Source organism: Lepidochelys kempii, chromosome 10, assembly GCF_965140265.1.
Source record: "Lepidochelys kempii isolate rLepKem1 chromosome 10, rLepKem1.hap2, whole genome shotgun sequence".
NCBI lineage: Eukaryota > Metazoa > Chordata > Testudines > Cheloniidae > Lepidochelys > Lepidochelys kempii.
In genome coordinates, this window is record NC_133265.1 from 73197589 (window position 1) to 73214242 (window position 16654).

The 16654-nt window shown below is 42.9% G+C and overlaps 1 protein-coding gene across 14 annotated transcripts in view; it reads left to right on the plus strand.

Moving 5' to 3' along the window:
- CHD2 (chromodomain helicase DNA binding protein 2) overlaps positions 1 to 16654 on the plus strand; it is an 86338-nt gene that overhangs the window by 11703 nt on the left and 57981 nt on the right. For 11 of the 14 annotated variants that reach the window (XR_012154055.1, XM_073304225.1, XM_073304226.1 and 8 more), the window contains 2 exons: positions 6571 to 6802; positions 11225 to 11311. Coding sequence is in view for 11 of the 14 variants with exons in the window: in XM_073304225.1 (XP_073160326.1) it covers positions 6571 to 6802; positions 11225 to 11311 (319 nt within the window). In the remaining 3 variants the exon portion in view is untranslated. Of the gene's footprint in view, positions 1 to 6570; positions 6803 to 11224; positions 11312 to 12357; positions 12481 to 16654 lie in introns of those variants that run through there. The other 3 variants (XM_073304223.1, XM_073304222.1, XM_073304220.1) reach the window with 3 other exon arrangements.

The following is a 16654-nucleotide window of genomic DNA, read 5'->3' on the forward strand; positions in this document are numbered from 1 at the left end:
AGTAAAAATAGACCATATGATTCAAAGTGCACAAAAGGAGCAGATATGTGCAAGAAGGTACCATTCTACGAGGTCACTTTTCAGAGTGGAGTCCTGTTTTAACTTTGTCTAATATGAATAAGACCTGGTCAGATGGAGGAGGTTTGAATGAAAATTCTGCATTGTATCAAAATGCTCTTGGGAACTACTCATACAATTACTGCTTTTGCTGTGCCCTTAAGGATGGCAGTCCAGATTCTGTTTCTGTTGTGCGTGAGAGACTTGGTTTTAATAAAGCTCTTTTTCATGGGCACTCTGCTCATTTCTGATCAGCAGGATCTCCTATTTTTTCAAGTCTTTTGGCCTCTACACAACTCTGCAAGTGCATCTCACTTTGTAACCTGCAACACCCCCTGGTATTGCCATTGCTATTGCTAGTTGTGATATATTATGTAAATGTAGGTGTAGTGTCTTTGTAGTGGAAATAATAAATTTATAAAACACCTGTCAGTCAGGATATCACACCATACTTTACAAAGCAAAGAACTTTAGAGAGAGGTATGCAGATATGGACCATTTATTTAGCTCAGTAAGTGCTTGTGCTTTGGTTCTGCCTCTGGAGCCTTAGGTGTTAAAACCTATCTTGGAGAGAGAGAGGCAGTGTCGGCCAAAAGATCATGCTTTCACTTAATGCTTCACAAAAAGTGTCTTGAAAGCTCAGTTTTTCTGTGAACATCTATCTCAAGCTAGCCTTGAAATTGGAACAAGGATGGTGACAGCTAGGACACCAGTTGTGAGCATATAGTTCTTAATAATTAATTGTATTCTAGTAGCACCAAAAAGATCCTATTGTCTGGGTGCTATACAAACAAAATCTAAAACATAGGCAGTAATTTACAGTCTTACCAGTACTGGACATTAGAGCTGGTACTAAAGTCTGTTGTGTGCTTACCATGTTCTATTATAACCTGCTATTTTCAGATGCCTGTAAATTTGCCAGACTTTAACCATTCTGTTAGAAATTTTCAGAACTTGCTCTCTATTTAATCCTGAATTTCTTTTGAAAGTTTCAGCATAAATAGTTTAGCTTTTACTGAAAACGAAGTTGGGCAAAACAGGTTGGGTTTTTTTACATATGTTTTTCTTGAAAGAGTGTTAGAGCCTCCATCCTTCGGAGCAGGAGCTGGATATTTGGCAAGGGCAGCCTGGGGTGCCTTTTGTTGTGGCCATGAACATCACATTTTCTCAAGTTAGCCTCTGGAAGTCACGTTTTGTACGTGCTCTGTAGAGGCTTGCTCCTAAAAAAATCTCTGAAGACTCAAGCATGCTCGAGCTCCCTCCTCCTCCTCGTCTCTTTCCCCCTGTCTCCCCCTCCCCCCCACCCCCATCTGCACCAAACATGCTCATAGGTACAGAGCTAGAGCAAAAGATAAAATGCAGGCACTCACATAGTGAGGAGGAGGAGGAACTGCAGCATTCCTTTCTTTCTTTTGGTGTGTACTTCTATCCATGTTATTGAGCAAGGCCTCACACCCTTGCCTTAGGAGGCAGGCAAGTATCATTATCTTATTTTACAGATGGGATACCTCAGAGTTTGCATAAGGTCACGTCAGGCTGAGAATAAAACCTTATCTCTAATTGGGTTAGTTCCAAGTCTCATCCACTTTCTCACGCTGCCTTTCATGCTCCATGTGCCCCAGGTCTATGCCTGGTTGTACTGACTGTAGCCATTAGACCACATTCCTCTCCAGAATCAGGATTAGAATCCAGAAATTCTGATACCCAATGTTTTGCTACTGCTACCAAATAGTTGTGTAAGCCACTGGCAAAATGTGTGCTGCTACATCTTGTGGATGGTCAGGATAATAGCCTACTGCTGCTACCAGTTACACCATTAGCTCAAATTAAGAGGTCAGAAGTGTGGTTTGGGGTTTAAACACTACTGATGAGGGTGAACAATATGATTTTATGTGATGGAATCTTATCACTGTGTGTGTAATTTCCTAGGTTTTATAAAAAGCAAAAACTGTTCTAAAAAAACCAACCAAAAGTGGTAAAGTCAACTACTCAAAAGTTAGGAAATGCTAGAACTAAGGTTGTATGGGGAGCTTTAATTTGACTCCCTTGTGTATATGCTGGAAAGTAAGCTGCCTTCTTTGAGTGCTATCCCTGTCTCCACTTCAAGGGTCGGTATGTTTTTGAACTCCTTGTTTTTTTTGGAAGAGGCCTCAATTTCAGATTTTGCTCCAGACTCTGCAAAAACCTCTCTGTGGCCCTGTGAAAACATATCCCTCACCTTCACTCTCTAGTTACATCATGCAAAGAAATTTGGGGTGCTATTTATATTAAAAAAAAAAAAACCTACACAAAATTGTGTTGCATTGCCCAGCTGTAAAATGGTAGAGCAGTCATTATGACACCCAACCCCTTCTACAATTTTTTTGCAGATTTCTTAAGATGCATGTTTGCGAAAAGGTGACCCAGTCAGCTCCTAGTGTTGCTGTTAAACTGGTTCTTTCTTGAACGCAGATAAGATTATTTCCTTTTATTCTTCAGCAATGGGTCAGTTTTTCCCAGATCAGAAATATCTGCCTCATGAGTAAAGAGTTACAGACTGGAGTACATCTTGGAAATGTGGAATCATCTTTTCTGAGTCTTGGTGGATCTAGATTTGTAGACACACTCCCCATAAAGGGGCCAACCCAACTCGCGCTTAGCTCAATAGATGTTTGTCCTTTGACTTTAGTGGGTGTTGGGTTGGGACCAAAGTGATTTCCAGATATATACTATTTCTTAGTGTAATTGAAAGTCGCCTTGTTCTGGTGCCCATTTTTAGCATCCAAAAAAGATTATCTCTCAAAAATAGACACTGGAAGAGAGGGACTTTAATCTCCAATTGTGTACAGGTCTAAGGATTAACAAGCACATACTTGCATCTGATGAAGTGGGTTTTAGCCCATGAAAGCTTATGGCCAAATACATTTTAGTCTCTAAGGTGCCACAAGGACTCCTCGTTTTTGCTGATACAGACTAACACGGCTACCACTCTGAAACCAAGCACATACTGTTTGCTCATTGACTGGGGTATATTTTGCTTCCTGATATTGTTGGAGATGGCTAGGATCCACTTTGTGGAATTTACTTTCATATTTTAATGAAATTAAAAAAGATTAAATTAAAGTATTAGGAAGAAAAGTTAAGGTGGTTATTGACAAGCACATGCCCTTTGTTTCACTGACAGGTTTCAGGGGTTTTTAAAAAGGGAATTGCTTGCCACAATCTTAGAAAATGAAGAAATATAACATACTCAGCTGCAATATTTTTAGCAAGAGTATATGCATGTTCAGACACACCTGCAAATGTATGGCTGATTCCTCTCTCTAAAGAAATGACAAGTTTGAGATTTCACTATTCTTAATCCTTATTTGCATTATGGTATTACCCACAGTGTGGTAGATGTGGTCTCCGCCCCAGAAGAGGTCAGAACCTTGACAGATAAAGGGCTGCAGGGAGGGATAATAGGTAATTTTGTGTGTTTAAATAAACAGCAGCTATGCCACCTGGACCTCAACCCAGCCATTATTGTTTAACTTCTTGTAGCCAATGCTAGTAGAGCTGTTTGAAAATATGATTCCCTCTCCCCCCCAATTTTGATTTTCAGTGGAAATTTGAATACAAAAATATTTCAGCCAAATGTTGAAATATTTCGATTTGGAAATGCTGCAGCTTTACCTCATGGGGGTTGTAGTTCGAGCACTTCAAGCTTCCATTCTCCTCTCTAGAGTGGACTCCCAGGTTGGACTGCATTTCCCATGATGCACCCTATAGTCACCTCTTAGAGAGGGGAGGCAGTTCACCGTGGGAGTCCCTTGCCATGGTGCATTTATGGAAGATGCAGGCCAGCTGAGGAGCTTGGCCGATAAAGAATGGGGACATGAAGCAACGGAATTACAGCTCCCATGAGGCACCCTGGCAGCACGTCCAAATGGAAATATTTCAGTTTTTGAGTGTTTGGATTTTTGACTAAAAATTGAAAATTTCCACAGAAAGCAGGTACTTTTCATGAAAAATGTTGTCTTGTGGGAAAATTGGGTTTTCAGTAAAAATCAGTTTCAGCAGAAAATATTCAACTAGCCCTAATTGCTAGTAAATGGGTCTAGAGTGAGCTATTTTCAAGTGAAAGAGAGGGAATGGCCTTAGGAATGAATTCAGTGAGGACATTCCAAGAGAAGGGGACAAATGGGGGAGGCTAAGTGGGGGGGAAATGAGGCTGGGTTAACAGCAGGGGGGCGATGTGAAAAGACTTGAGCCAATAAATAAGCAAGGGCAAAGGTGGGGAAAGTCTAGAAGGTGGTGAGGACAAGAAACTTGAATCCTTCCATTGGCTTCCATTTTTCCATCACCTCAAGTTCAAGGAGGTTTGACATTTTTTGAGTGCAGGCATGGAAAATGAGCTTACAAGAGTTGTGTTTTTGTGTGGATTAGAAGTGGGGGCATAAGCAATGGGAGTGTTGGAGAGGCCAATGACAAAGTGGCTTGTCTTGTTTTTCCAGTTCTCCTATAACAGAGCAGGGAAAAGGGGTAACAGCTTCTGAATTTCATATTCCCCCCACTTTTAAAGCCAAACTGAAGTAGGCAAAGCAGACTTTAAAGATGAGCTCATTACTTAGAAGTTGGTCATTTCTGTTCCTCCAGGTTTTGAAATCTTCCCTTATAGCTAATATTTTCTTTTAATTTCACATTCTTCCATTTTGAGACACAAAACAAACCAGAAGTCACAAGAGCAGGGACAAATCATAAGATGGTGGAAGAGCAATCTTCTAAAATGGTGACTGGAAGTCTGGCTGAGTGCCCAGAAGCACTGGCGGAATTTCTGGAGCAGTTTTTCATGCAGTGTTTCACTGCTGCCCTCTGCCAGCTCTCTGAGAAAATGCAGTTCTGTTCTTCGGTAGTGATTTACTGTACTTAGTCAATTGTCTGGGATGTATTTATTCATGACTGGCTAGGGATATAGTCTCAGTGTGGCTAGGAGACCTGTATTTTGTAGGAAGGAGATTTAGTTTTTACAAGGACTCATAAAAGAATTCCTTTTAAAAATAGAACCCTTTTTATTTCCATATTTGAATCTTTTCTATTTATGTGTGTAAAGATTTATGAAATTTTATTTTATTGTCTATTGATAGCTACTGTGCAAAAGTATATTGATTTCTGTGATTTTTATCATTGTATTATATTATGATATTCTTGCTTGTGCCTTTTTAAAAAGTACTGATGCTGCTGAAATTAATCAATCTGGACAAAAACTAGATACATTTGTTCTTTTATAATTTTATAAAAGGGGACAAATTAAAAACTACATTCCCCTCTTGAACTGTGCTGACTCTTTTCTTCCAGTATTCTAGGCTGTTTACAAACAAAGAATCAAAAGTTAATCTCTTTCCCATTGAGTTTATACTCTTATTTTAACAACATTCTTTTTAGTTTGTTGTAGGGCCAGATGTGATGCCATGATCGCTAACTCTAGCTGCTCTTCTTCACTCTCTGTCATGTGCATAATCTGCTGCGCTGCAATGAGTTTCTCTTCCTCGGTTGGGTTGCGGTTTGAGAGGCTGGGGAAATAGGAAAGGAAATAAAAATTATATTAGTTCTAGGAGAGATGGGCACTGCAGAGTGAGGCCTCTGGTGGCATTACATGAATTGTTGGATTTTTAATCCAGCATGACCTCTGTTCTCTCCCTTTGGATACCTCTGGCGCTACAAATCACATACAAATGAACTGTACGAAAACACTTGGTATCTGTAGTTAAACTCCCATGCCTGATGAACGTTCCTTTTGAATCTAAGAAAATCAGATGCTCCCATTTAGGGCAGACACGGATTCCTCTTGCTGTTTGAGTTGATTAAAAAGACATCTGTTCCAGGCTCCCTAACGTTTTTAATAACACCATAAGAGAAATCCCAGCAGCAGTAATGTAACCATTTCAACAGGAACTCAGCCGGCCAACCACATACAGAAACGCCTTTCCACCACTCCACTGTTAAACTTGCTTTTTCTGGGGCATATCTCATTATTACCACTGAAGCATCTGTTACTGGCCCCTCTCTGAGATGGGATACTAGACCAGGTGGAGCACTGGTCTGATCTGGTATGGTCCTAATTTGGCTGCTAAATTGGAAAGGAATGGAGTTCTATACCAGAGCTCATGCCCACTCATTTTTAATCTGGTGGTGTGACCCATGGAGACTGCATGCCATGCTCCATCTTGCTCTGAGCAGAACAAGTCCTTGCAATGAGAGTGCGCTTCCTTGAGGCAGCTCTTTCTGCAGCCTGTCTTTTCGGTGCTTTAGTTGACCGGAGGTAGGCACTGGATAGTGACATGAAGTCCATCTGCTTCCCTCATGTACCAAACGTGTGTCCTCCACTGGGAGAGCAATTGCATCTGGATGTCACTCTAATGTAGCAGTGCAGAGTATTCTTGTTAGACATGGGGATTTACACCCCTAGTTAGGCTTTTAAAAATGTGCCTAATATTGTACCTTGGATACAGTCGTAGCGCAGTTAAAATTAATTCCTTCTTTCTTTACCATTAGTCACTCAGCATCTGAAGAGGCCTCTGGCTCCGACTCTGCAAGCCAATCTGAAAGCGAGCAGGGGAGCGAACAGGGCAGTGAGCATGGCAGCGAGACAAACAGCAGCTCAGAGTCCTCCGAAAGCCAATCTGAATCTGAAAGCGAGTCAACAGGTTCGAAATCCCAGCAGACCCCACCTGAAACCAAAGAAAAACCAGCCAGCAAGAAGGAAAGGATAGCAGATGTAAAAAAGGTATTGTCCCTGTCACTTTAACTAGCCATATATATATAACCTAACCAGGTACTGTCAAACCCTTGCTCAGAATGAAGGACCAGAGAGCAGTACACTAGCAAAACTGTTGTTGGCCTCCAGGCCACTTTGCCAGCCTTCTCAGAAAAAGGCACCCTCTTGGTGCTGGCTTCCTTGCTCATCTTGTCAGTCACTCCCTGTACATCTCATCCAGCTTGTGTGATGTATGCAAATAGGAGATTCCGTGTGACAGCTTGAGATTTACGCTGTGGGGCTGGGATAGATAGTGACGGGGCTGACTGACAGAATGCAGGAGGCAGATATGAACTGTCAGTAAAAAGGTTTCATTATTTCATCTGGCTTCCCCTCATGTAGGTAAAAGTAGTAAAGCTTCCTAGTGGAACATGCCCAAAGATGGGAACCTGTGCCCAATATTCATGGGAGCCATGTTCCCTTCAGCTCACTATTTTAATTCCATCATTGTGGGTCTAAAAGGAAGTGGATTTCCTGTTGCCTAATTCCTCTGGATCTGTAGTATTCAGCCTTTTCCGTATTGGGCATCCCTCCTCCCAGCTGATCCCCCTCAGTTGTAGCCAGCGTCCTTGTCCCATTTAGCCATATAGGAAGGGTGGGGGACGGCAACTCCCTGACACCTGTTGGTGTACTCACCCTGGTGTCGTGTCGTGACCCCCCAGGTTGAGAACTCATGCTTGGACTAAGTTTTTTATCCTGGTGTGGATACAGCCAGGACTGTAAAACAGCAGATTTATCTGGGTTATTATTCTTAAAGAAATAATCTGGTTATTTGCAGTCTCAATAGTCAAAAGCAGTAGAGAGTGAGTTGGGGGAAAAGAGGGAGGGTGTCCATTAGGGCAGGGGTTCTCAACCTTTTGATTTCTGAGGCCCCCACAACATGCTGTAAAAACTCCCATGTCCCGCTTGTCCCATAACAACTGTTTTTCTGCATATAAAAGCCAGGACCAGCATTAGGAGGTAACAATCAGGGCAACAGCTGGGGGGCCCCACACCGTAGGGAACCCCATGAAGCTAAGTTGCTTAGGCTTCAGCTTCAGCCCTGGGAGGCGGGGCTCGGAGCCCTGGGAGGCGGGGCTCGGAGCCCTGGGTTTCAGCCCCATTCCTTGGGGCTTCGGCTTTCTGCCATGGGCCCCAGCAAGTCTAATGCCGGCCTTGCTTGGCGGAACCCCTGAAACCTGCTTGCGGCCCCCCAGGGGGCTCCATACCCCGCTGCATTTAGGGTGTGGAAACCCAGCAAATGTAGCGGACTTGCAGAAAAGGAGTTAGGTCAGACTAACCAGTCTATACATTTTGTGCTGTATGACTGTATGATTATTGTCATTTGTGGTTTGAAGTCCCAGATTGCGAAGTCCAAGTACAACACATTCACGTAAGTCAGTTCTTGGAGAAAGCTACTTTGTTTGCTAGGTTTTGGGGAAGCATGGTGCCTGAAGCCTAAACTCTTCAAGTGCCTGCAGGGAATAAAACAGTGAATTTTAATTGTTCACAATGGATGTTCCATCTCAGCTGCCTGAGAACCATTATGCTGCCTGCTCGGGTTTTAGTTAAGCCTCGCATGTTAAGAGTGGCAAGGATGGATGTATTTTTTAAGGCAGTAACAGTAACACAAAACTTAACTTTCTGTTTTATTGTTGTTTAGTGGGGGCCGAAGGAAGTTATGTCTCTTCCTTTATGGACTCTTAGCAGCACATCTCTAGAAGATGAACATCAAAACATATCTGAGAAAAAACAGATCCATATGCAGGATTCTAAATAACATACACAAGACATGTAACAGATTGGGGGACTTTCAAATGAGAAAAGTGCCCATCTTCCTTCATTCCTGTAACAGAGGACATTTTGCTTCCTGCCTCTGCTGGGTGTAGCTGTTTGGGGCTATTGGAATTACATCCACTGGACTAACCAGTGCAATGAATTTTTATCATACCGTATTCACCTTACAGCTATGACCAGCGAGACTTCAGTCAGAATTGGGCCCCATTGTGTTGGCGCTGTGCAAACAGATGTGGGAGTCGGTCCCTGCTCTGAAAACCTTTCAATTTAAGAAAGAAAGAGATTTGAATGGGATTTTTTCCTTTGTTTTTTTTTTGTATCAATAGGAAAGTGATTGAACAGGCTTCTGATTTATTTCTGAGTATGTATATGCCCAAGAGGTATATTTTCTACAAGAAACCTCTCCTTTGTAGTGTTTCTTTATAACCACTTGTAAATGTACCAGAACCCCGTGCTGGTGACAGTCCTGCCTTCATCATGCGTTCATCCCAGGTGTCACTTTTGTACCTGTTAGTATATTTAGATATCCTTCTCTTGCTAGTGCTTTTAAGGATACTTGTGGGATGGAGGTGAATATCTTTAGAAGACCATAAAATGGAGATAAAGCCTAATAGGGGCAATAAGGGGTTGCCAGAGTAGACTCAGCAGGCGCATGTAAGCCCAGGTGATGAGATCATTTACGAATTACTAATTCTTGAGGTTTGTCTCTGTCCATTCTGGCTTCAGGTGTCTCACCAACAGTGTTCCCACTAATTTTTCCCATGCATGTGCAGAATTTTATGTGCACCAATATGGAGGCAGGTCTGGGACTGGGGGAGAGGCCCTCTCCCCGCTGCAGCCCTGAGTGCCTGTGTGTTGCTTAATAGGCTGCTGCAGGGCCGCGCAGCGTAGAGGGAACTTACTCACCAATATTAGTGTCCCATGTCATCCACATATCTGTACCTACACCTTCCCTCAGGTTGTAGTTGTCTCCTTTCTCCTCCAAAGGGCCTGGCCGCACAAGTATAACAGACCATACTTTTGTAAGCAGTTTGCAAAACTCTTATTTGACATGGTTACAGCAACATGGTTCTTGGAGCACTACCTGTACCAGTAACAGTGTCTAGCCACAGTGCATTCCGGGAAGATGTGGGCAGGTATGCCATCTGACTTTATAATGGATAGAGTACCTTGGAGGATCTGTGCACAGAATAGCACCAGTACTATATGGGTTAGGGGACATCCTATGTCACAGAATGCTGAGAGGAGGGACTGGCCAAATAGTTATGCAGGCATGGTTGGGGGATCCCATCTACATTGCAAAAACCCAGTGTTTCACCCTGGTTACACGAAGACAATTTGACAGCTTAGGCCTCTGGCAAGCGCAATACATCGTTAGCTGCTATAGTTAACCACATTATGTGTGATACAAGCTGTTTCCAGAGCCAACCATGTTACTAGCTGTTTACAGACTCAGTTAAAAGCTATAGAGGGAGCTTTAGAGGCAGTCAGTACTCCATAAATGCTGTGTTGAGCTGTCAGGATAATGAAAGTCACCTGCACTCAGACAATCAGAAGTCCAGCTGAATTCGATTAGCACAGACCTGCAAGAGTGGGTGGAATTCCTAGCTCTGCAGGAGTTCTTCTCCCTGGGCCCTGCAAGATCCACTTGGCATCTTTGGGATATAAGTGTACACTGATCTACTGGGCTTTCAGGATAGCTGAGGTGACCCGTATGTCATTGAGCTGTTCAGTTAGCTCAATGGGGTTTTCCCTAGGGGAGAAATTGGGGCAGGTGCTTCTGGTCAGAGAGATTTGTCCTTTTGAGCCTGTAGAGTAGTGGTCCCCAAATTTTTCAAGGTCATGTCCCCCCTTACACCTGTTGGTGCCCCCTCCCTTTGGGGGCCGGGAGTGGGGCGGCAGGGTAAGGAGGTAGAGTCTGGGGCTGCAGCTGGGGGTTGGGGCGAGAAGAGAGATGCAGTCGGGGGCTGGGAGCCAGGGTCACGGCTGGGGGCAGGGCCGAAGCGGGGCTGGGTGGCGCTCCCTCCTCACCACTCATGGTGGCTAGTCTGGTCCCTGCTGCGTGTTCCTCCCTGCCCCCACAGTTTCGGGACCTCTGCTGTAGAGCCTCTTGCATAGGGAGAAGTACTGAGCATTGTCACAAGTCTAATGTAAATGGAGTGGGGAATTTTAAAAAGCTTTTCGTCTCTCTAGCTGAAATAAATAGCTCAGTTTGTTCATATGAAAATGCAGAGTTGTTCCTTCTTTGGTTCCTCTTTTGTATTCCAACAGGGACACTTGGAGAGACCGGGTATTCAAATACCTGTCCTTCTACAGCATAAATAAACCTTGAAGTTTTTTTGTAGCTGTGGGAGGGACAACTCAGTATAATAAATGTAGTGGGAGACTGCTGAAATTAAACATGTTATAAAACATTGCTAGGCATATAGTCAAAAATGATCCATGATCCTTTCAGTCATGTTTCATAAGTTTCCATAACTTACCTAACCATCCCTCCCACCAAAAGCCCCGTACCGGTGCCATACTGATTCATCAGAGGTTCACTCTTAAACTTATCTAAAATGATAGCAATAATTGGGGTGAAGCAGGCCTTCTGATGGTCTGTTTATTTTGCAGATGTGGGAAGAATATCCTGATGTTTATGGGGTTAGGAGATCAAACCGAAGCAGACAAGAACCATCGCGATTTAATATAAAAGAAGAGGTAAGAAAAAAAAAAGATGAGATGAGGGAATATTTAAAATAAAAAAAAAAACCACAAAAGAACAAAGGCAGTTCTGATCTGTGTCACCTTTTAAACACTGAGTTCAAGGCAGATTTGTGGAAGCTGGATTTTGCAAATGAAGGTCCCAATCCTGCAGTCCAATCCACTTGGACAGGCTTGTGGAGTCACTGAGCTCTGCAAGGCCATTCAGGTCTCCATGCATGGATCTGATTGCTGGAGTGGGGCCTAATGCAAGTCATGCTCTGTTGTAGAAACGTGGATCAGAGAGAGGGAGTCCGTGTAAAAAACATAAAGGAAACTTCCCAGAAACACCTTACAACAATAAAACAGTCTTTGCTCTATGTCCTCGAGTGGATCACAGTGATTAGTGTGTTTGTGTGTGAGAGTTCAGCTTTATGAACTATCACTTCTTCCCCTCCGTATTGGGGAAAATCTTACATTTGAATTTAATGCGAGGGACAATGAAAGATGAGTTTGTTAGAGTCTGGCAGCCAGAACTTTAAATGATTCCAGCCATCAAAACATACTACAGAAATGGAGAAATTAGCTGCTGTGCTTGTTTCTGTCTACACAGTGCTTTTCATCTGCAGATCTCCAAGGAGGCTAAGCATCATTCTCCCTGTTTTACAGATGGGGAAGCTGAAATGTTCAAAGTTAAGGGCCCTAAAGTGAGCAGCGTGATTTTTTTTCAGAGGGGCAAGGCACCTGTAGCTCGTTTTGGAATCTTCTGAAAATCAGGCCACTTTAGGGGTAGGTGCTTATATATGGGTTTAGACACCAAACAACTAGGTACCAAGGTTTGGAAATTTTGGCCTAAATTACTTTCACTGTCATACAGTGTGTCAGGGAATGGACTCCAGATCTCCTGACTCCTAGTTTGGTAGTTTATCCACTGGATCATGTGATCTGCACCATGCAACTAAACTCAGAAAATTCCAGACTGCTGAATGCCCTGAATAGCAGCAGCAGGAGGTAAGAAGGGCATTTAGCACATAATTGACTTAGCTTTTGTTTTCCTTTTCAAGTTCCGCAAAGTCCAGACTCGCTGGCTGCCTCTCTGTGCGATGCCCCCAGCATGCACTATGCTGGTGATGTCACACCCATCACAGATCTCCGCTGCAGACCAGAGTGCCCTGTAGGGGGCTCAGGTAAGTCCCATCCTTTTTTGTTTTACAATATTACGTGGTTTTGCAAATGTTTTCTTTTCCGATATCTTTAACTCCTTACTATATAAGGTACAGTTTGAAAAAAAAAAATCCAAGATGTAAAAACTTTGCTATACCACACAATATTGTAAAAAACAAAAAAACCCAAAACCTTCAGCCGCCCTCCCACAAAACCCCACTAAAAGAATCCCAATCAAATACAAATCCATACCTTCCCCTCAAAGCAGGGCCAACTGGTTCCTGTAGGGCGACTCCCATCTGCAGCAGAGTCTGATGGAGGGTGTGACTTGGTCACTAGCACAGCGTCGGGGCCTCACAATGAGGAGGAGATCAAAAGTCTTGATTTTGGAGACAAAAAGGTTAAGGGGGGATGGGGAGGATAGTTTATTTATGGCTTGATCCTGCATGGTGCTGAGCATTGTAGTCTCCTACTGAAGTCACTGGGAGCTCAGGGTGCTCTGCACATTGTGGGTGGTTGTTAAATTGCGGGGTCAAGCCCATCATCAATGATGTGCTCTGCCCACTTGCTGTTTGGGGTTTCCATCACAATGTAAAGGAGCTTTTTATCTGCCTTCTTTCCTAAAACTTTGGTGTGGCTCTAGTGAAAAGCATTGATCAGGCATCATTGCAGGCTCACATTCTTTCACCAGATGACTTATCTGATTGAGAGGACAGTTCAGTCTCTGGGGACCATTCAGTCATAGGTCTCTCTGCTGAGACTGCCATCAGAGATGGTAACACTGACCTGGGCTAGAAGATCAGGAAGTGAAAGACAAGATTTATATGTTTGTTAAACATCTTTGCAGAGACTTTTAGTAAAACATCCAGGAACTAGAGACTTTTGAAACTGTGTGACAGTGTGCAGGAAGAACCGTGCTCACCCATTAATTCTCTTGGTATTTAACAGAACCACAGTAAGTCACACTCGTGGGAAGTGGGAATTTCACAGCGGGAATTTCACAGCGGTTGCCCTTTGAAAATATTCTAAGGCATTCAGTAAATCAGTATGGGCTAACGGGCATAACTCTTTTGCGATAAGAAAGTTGTCTCATGATTGGAATGGTTAGGAGCCTGCAAAGCTGAGCACTCTTAGCACCCATATAATGAAAGAGAGGACTCTTGTTGTACCACACAACATATATTGCTTTATTTTAAAAAACAATTCAAGAAATTGATTACTTTATTAATTCTCTGACTTATTTTAGTTTTTAAGGTTCAGATACTCCTATTACTATCTAGTGGGATATTCCATCAAGCAGGAAAAAATTAACCTTTTCATCAATCTGGATTCCTCTGCATTTTGAGAGCAGCATAAAAGGACAACTGCAGCAAAGCTAGATGGTTTAAGAACCCAGGGGGTACAGGAAGCCTGAATGATGATCAGCTGTAGAGAGCATTATTGGTGTTAATTCCTTATTAAATTGTTACCACGTGCTTGGGCCAGTACAAGACCCAAAATGAACAAATCCTTGTCTAGAAGAAATTACCACCTAAAACATGATCTGCAGTAGTTACCTGATCTACCATAGTGATTCTTAAACTTTTTAATACTGTGAGGTGAGCCAAAGACTCTGTCATGGGCCATGCCAGGCTGCTTGGTTCTAAGTATTTTATTCTGTGGGCTGTCAGGAAAGTCTCTATTGACCACAACTGTCTAACTGTTCTAACTGTCCCCTGAAGCAAATGGGGAGTTAGCAGAATTAGAGGGTGAGGGATGTGCTTATGGAAGCTACTCCCCTCGTGGGGCTGGGGTTTTTTGTTGTTGTTACAGCCAACTATGCAGCCACGTTGAAGCACTGCCCCGGCAGAACTTTAACATTGGTAGTGAAGACATACCCTTAGAAAGAGTGTGTGCAACAAAATGGTATTGTTGTTCTCTTCCAAACTGGATCCTTTTCTAACCCAAATTCCTGTGGCGAGAGTTTGACCGAATAAACTTAGCCCATTTTATTCATGTTTTATCAAAAGACGAAGCAAAAAAATAGATGTGGTGAGGAAAGGGATAAAACCGTTGCTTGAAAAGGATCCCAAACCGGGGGCGGGGAAGGGGAGAATTACAGCATACTTTAAATAGTTGAGTGAGAAGGAAAGATCGCTAATGAAGGGCAAGAATGCATCCTATAGAGGTTTTTTAACCAAGCTTTATTCTTGGCAAAATAATAGCGAATCGATATCTAGTAGTGGTTCATACATTTTTCTGCAATGACAGGACTGAAATCCATGGTTTGGATTCTGCTTAAACTTTGTTGCAATGATATGGTTCATCATGTTTATCAGCCTGATTTACCAGATTGTTTTTTTTATTTTTAATTTTATGTTGATCGCAGTCAGATGGCACAATGCACGGATTCACAAACACAAGTTCACTACAAAATATTGTCACAGATAAAACTGTCTCAGATCATAGGGAGAGTTTTTCAAACAGTTGGATACAGTGCAAATAAGAAAAGAAACCAATGAGAGGGAAGATGGAAAAAGATTGAAGTAAAGGAATAGGAAGAAAGTGGAAGTGAGGGGTGCATTCTCCAGCGTCCATGAGCTGTCTCCTGAATGAACATTTCAGCTTACGCTGTTTCACAAAGTTCTTGTATTAATGTCACTGAAGTATAAGCTTTGTTTGGTTGTTCCCTGCATTGTGACATCGGGCTGGATCATGCACTGGGCTGCAGGTGCTCACACCTCACTGGAGGATTCAACCCCTTGCAGCTTCCAGCCTGCGCAGTATTAGCTCTCAGGTTGTGATATGCTCTCAGGTTGTGGTATGAGAAATAGTACACCAAATTGGGTATACCTGGAATATTAATATCCCCTCATGCCTTCCCCAAACCAAATAATGGAGGCCAAATCCATGTTTCAGAGAGGAAGGTAGAGAAAATATCTTTGCTGGGTGTTCTCTCCCGGGAGGTTTTAAAAAATTATTGCACTGGAAGGCTTAATCCTCAAGAGCTCGTGATAAGGTACGGTATGGTTGGGTGGGTGGTGCAAATCGGAGTGCCAGCATACGAACAGTGGATGCCATCTTTGGGTGTGTCAGCACTTTGAGCTTGGGGTGTAATTCCCCGCTTGAGGAGACATACCTGCACTAGCTCTGCTTGAATTAGCATGGTTTACGATCGCGTTGCTGTGGTGGTGGGTGAGGCCAGCCACTCTGTATGAGATGCTAGGCGTGTTCTTGTGGTGTCTAGCCCCTTCCCACTGCTCGCGCTGCTGAGGATATATGGTATCTGTAGCATGCTAGCTTGATCAAAGCTGGTTGTGGGTCTGTCTCCTGGAGCTGCGAATTACAGCCCCAGCTTGAAGCGGCCCTTTCTGAATGACAAACCAAAACGATGGTCAGTTGTGACATGTCTATATATTGCAGCAAAAAGCAGTTTCCAGAGGAAGATTACAAATCAGCAAAATGCATAGAACAAATCATCTTTGCATCTCTTTCTGTAATTCTAATATGATCTTGAGAAATTTCTCATTGGATTCTGTGTCTCCCCCCCCACACACACACACACTGATATGGGTGCATTGTGTTTTATATGTGTGTGTCAAGTGCACTAGACAGGGCGGTTTGTTCATGTGGGAGTGCCCTGTATCTGATAACCTGCTTATATGACTGGACCATGTTAAATAAAACAGGGTTTGGTGCGTGAATCGGTTGTCTTTTTTTATATTACCTCTGAGTTAATGACACCTTGGTAAAAAAAGTATTACAGCGGTAGTCAGAGAATACATCTGAAGCTAAGAGCTAATCAGGAGGGATGACTTGATTTCAGGGTATTGGAGTGTGCAGATTAAGAAGCATGAATGCAGCTTTTTCTCAATCATCCAATTGCTGTCTTGTTGAGGGAGTAGAGAACAATAAAATACAGACACATGATTCTAGTGGAGAGAATAACCTTTTTAAAGAAAGTTTCTTCCCTTTATTTTTCTCCCATACAAGATTTCTTGGTTCTGTCTGGGAACTGGAGGACTAAGAACTTCATGGTTTTAACTTAACTGTACTGTTTTTACATTCGTAAAATGTGCCCATCAGACACTTAGTTCACATTCATAATTGTAAATAACAAAACACTCAAGTTGTAATGATCAGTGACCTGCCCTGTAAATGGAACTAAACACAATTTTGCCAACCCCAAATGTTCAGAAATCGTGAGTCAGGCCCCAA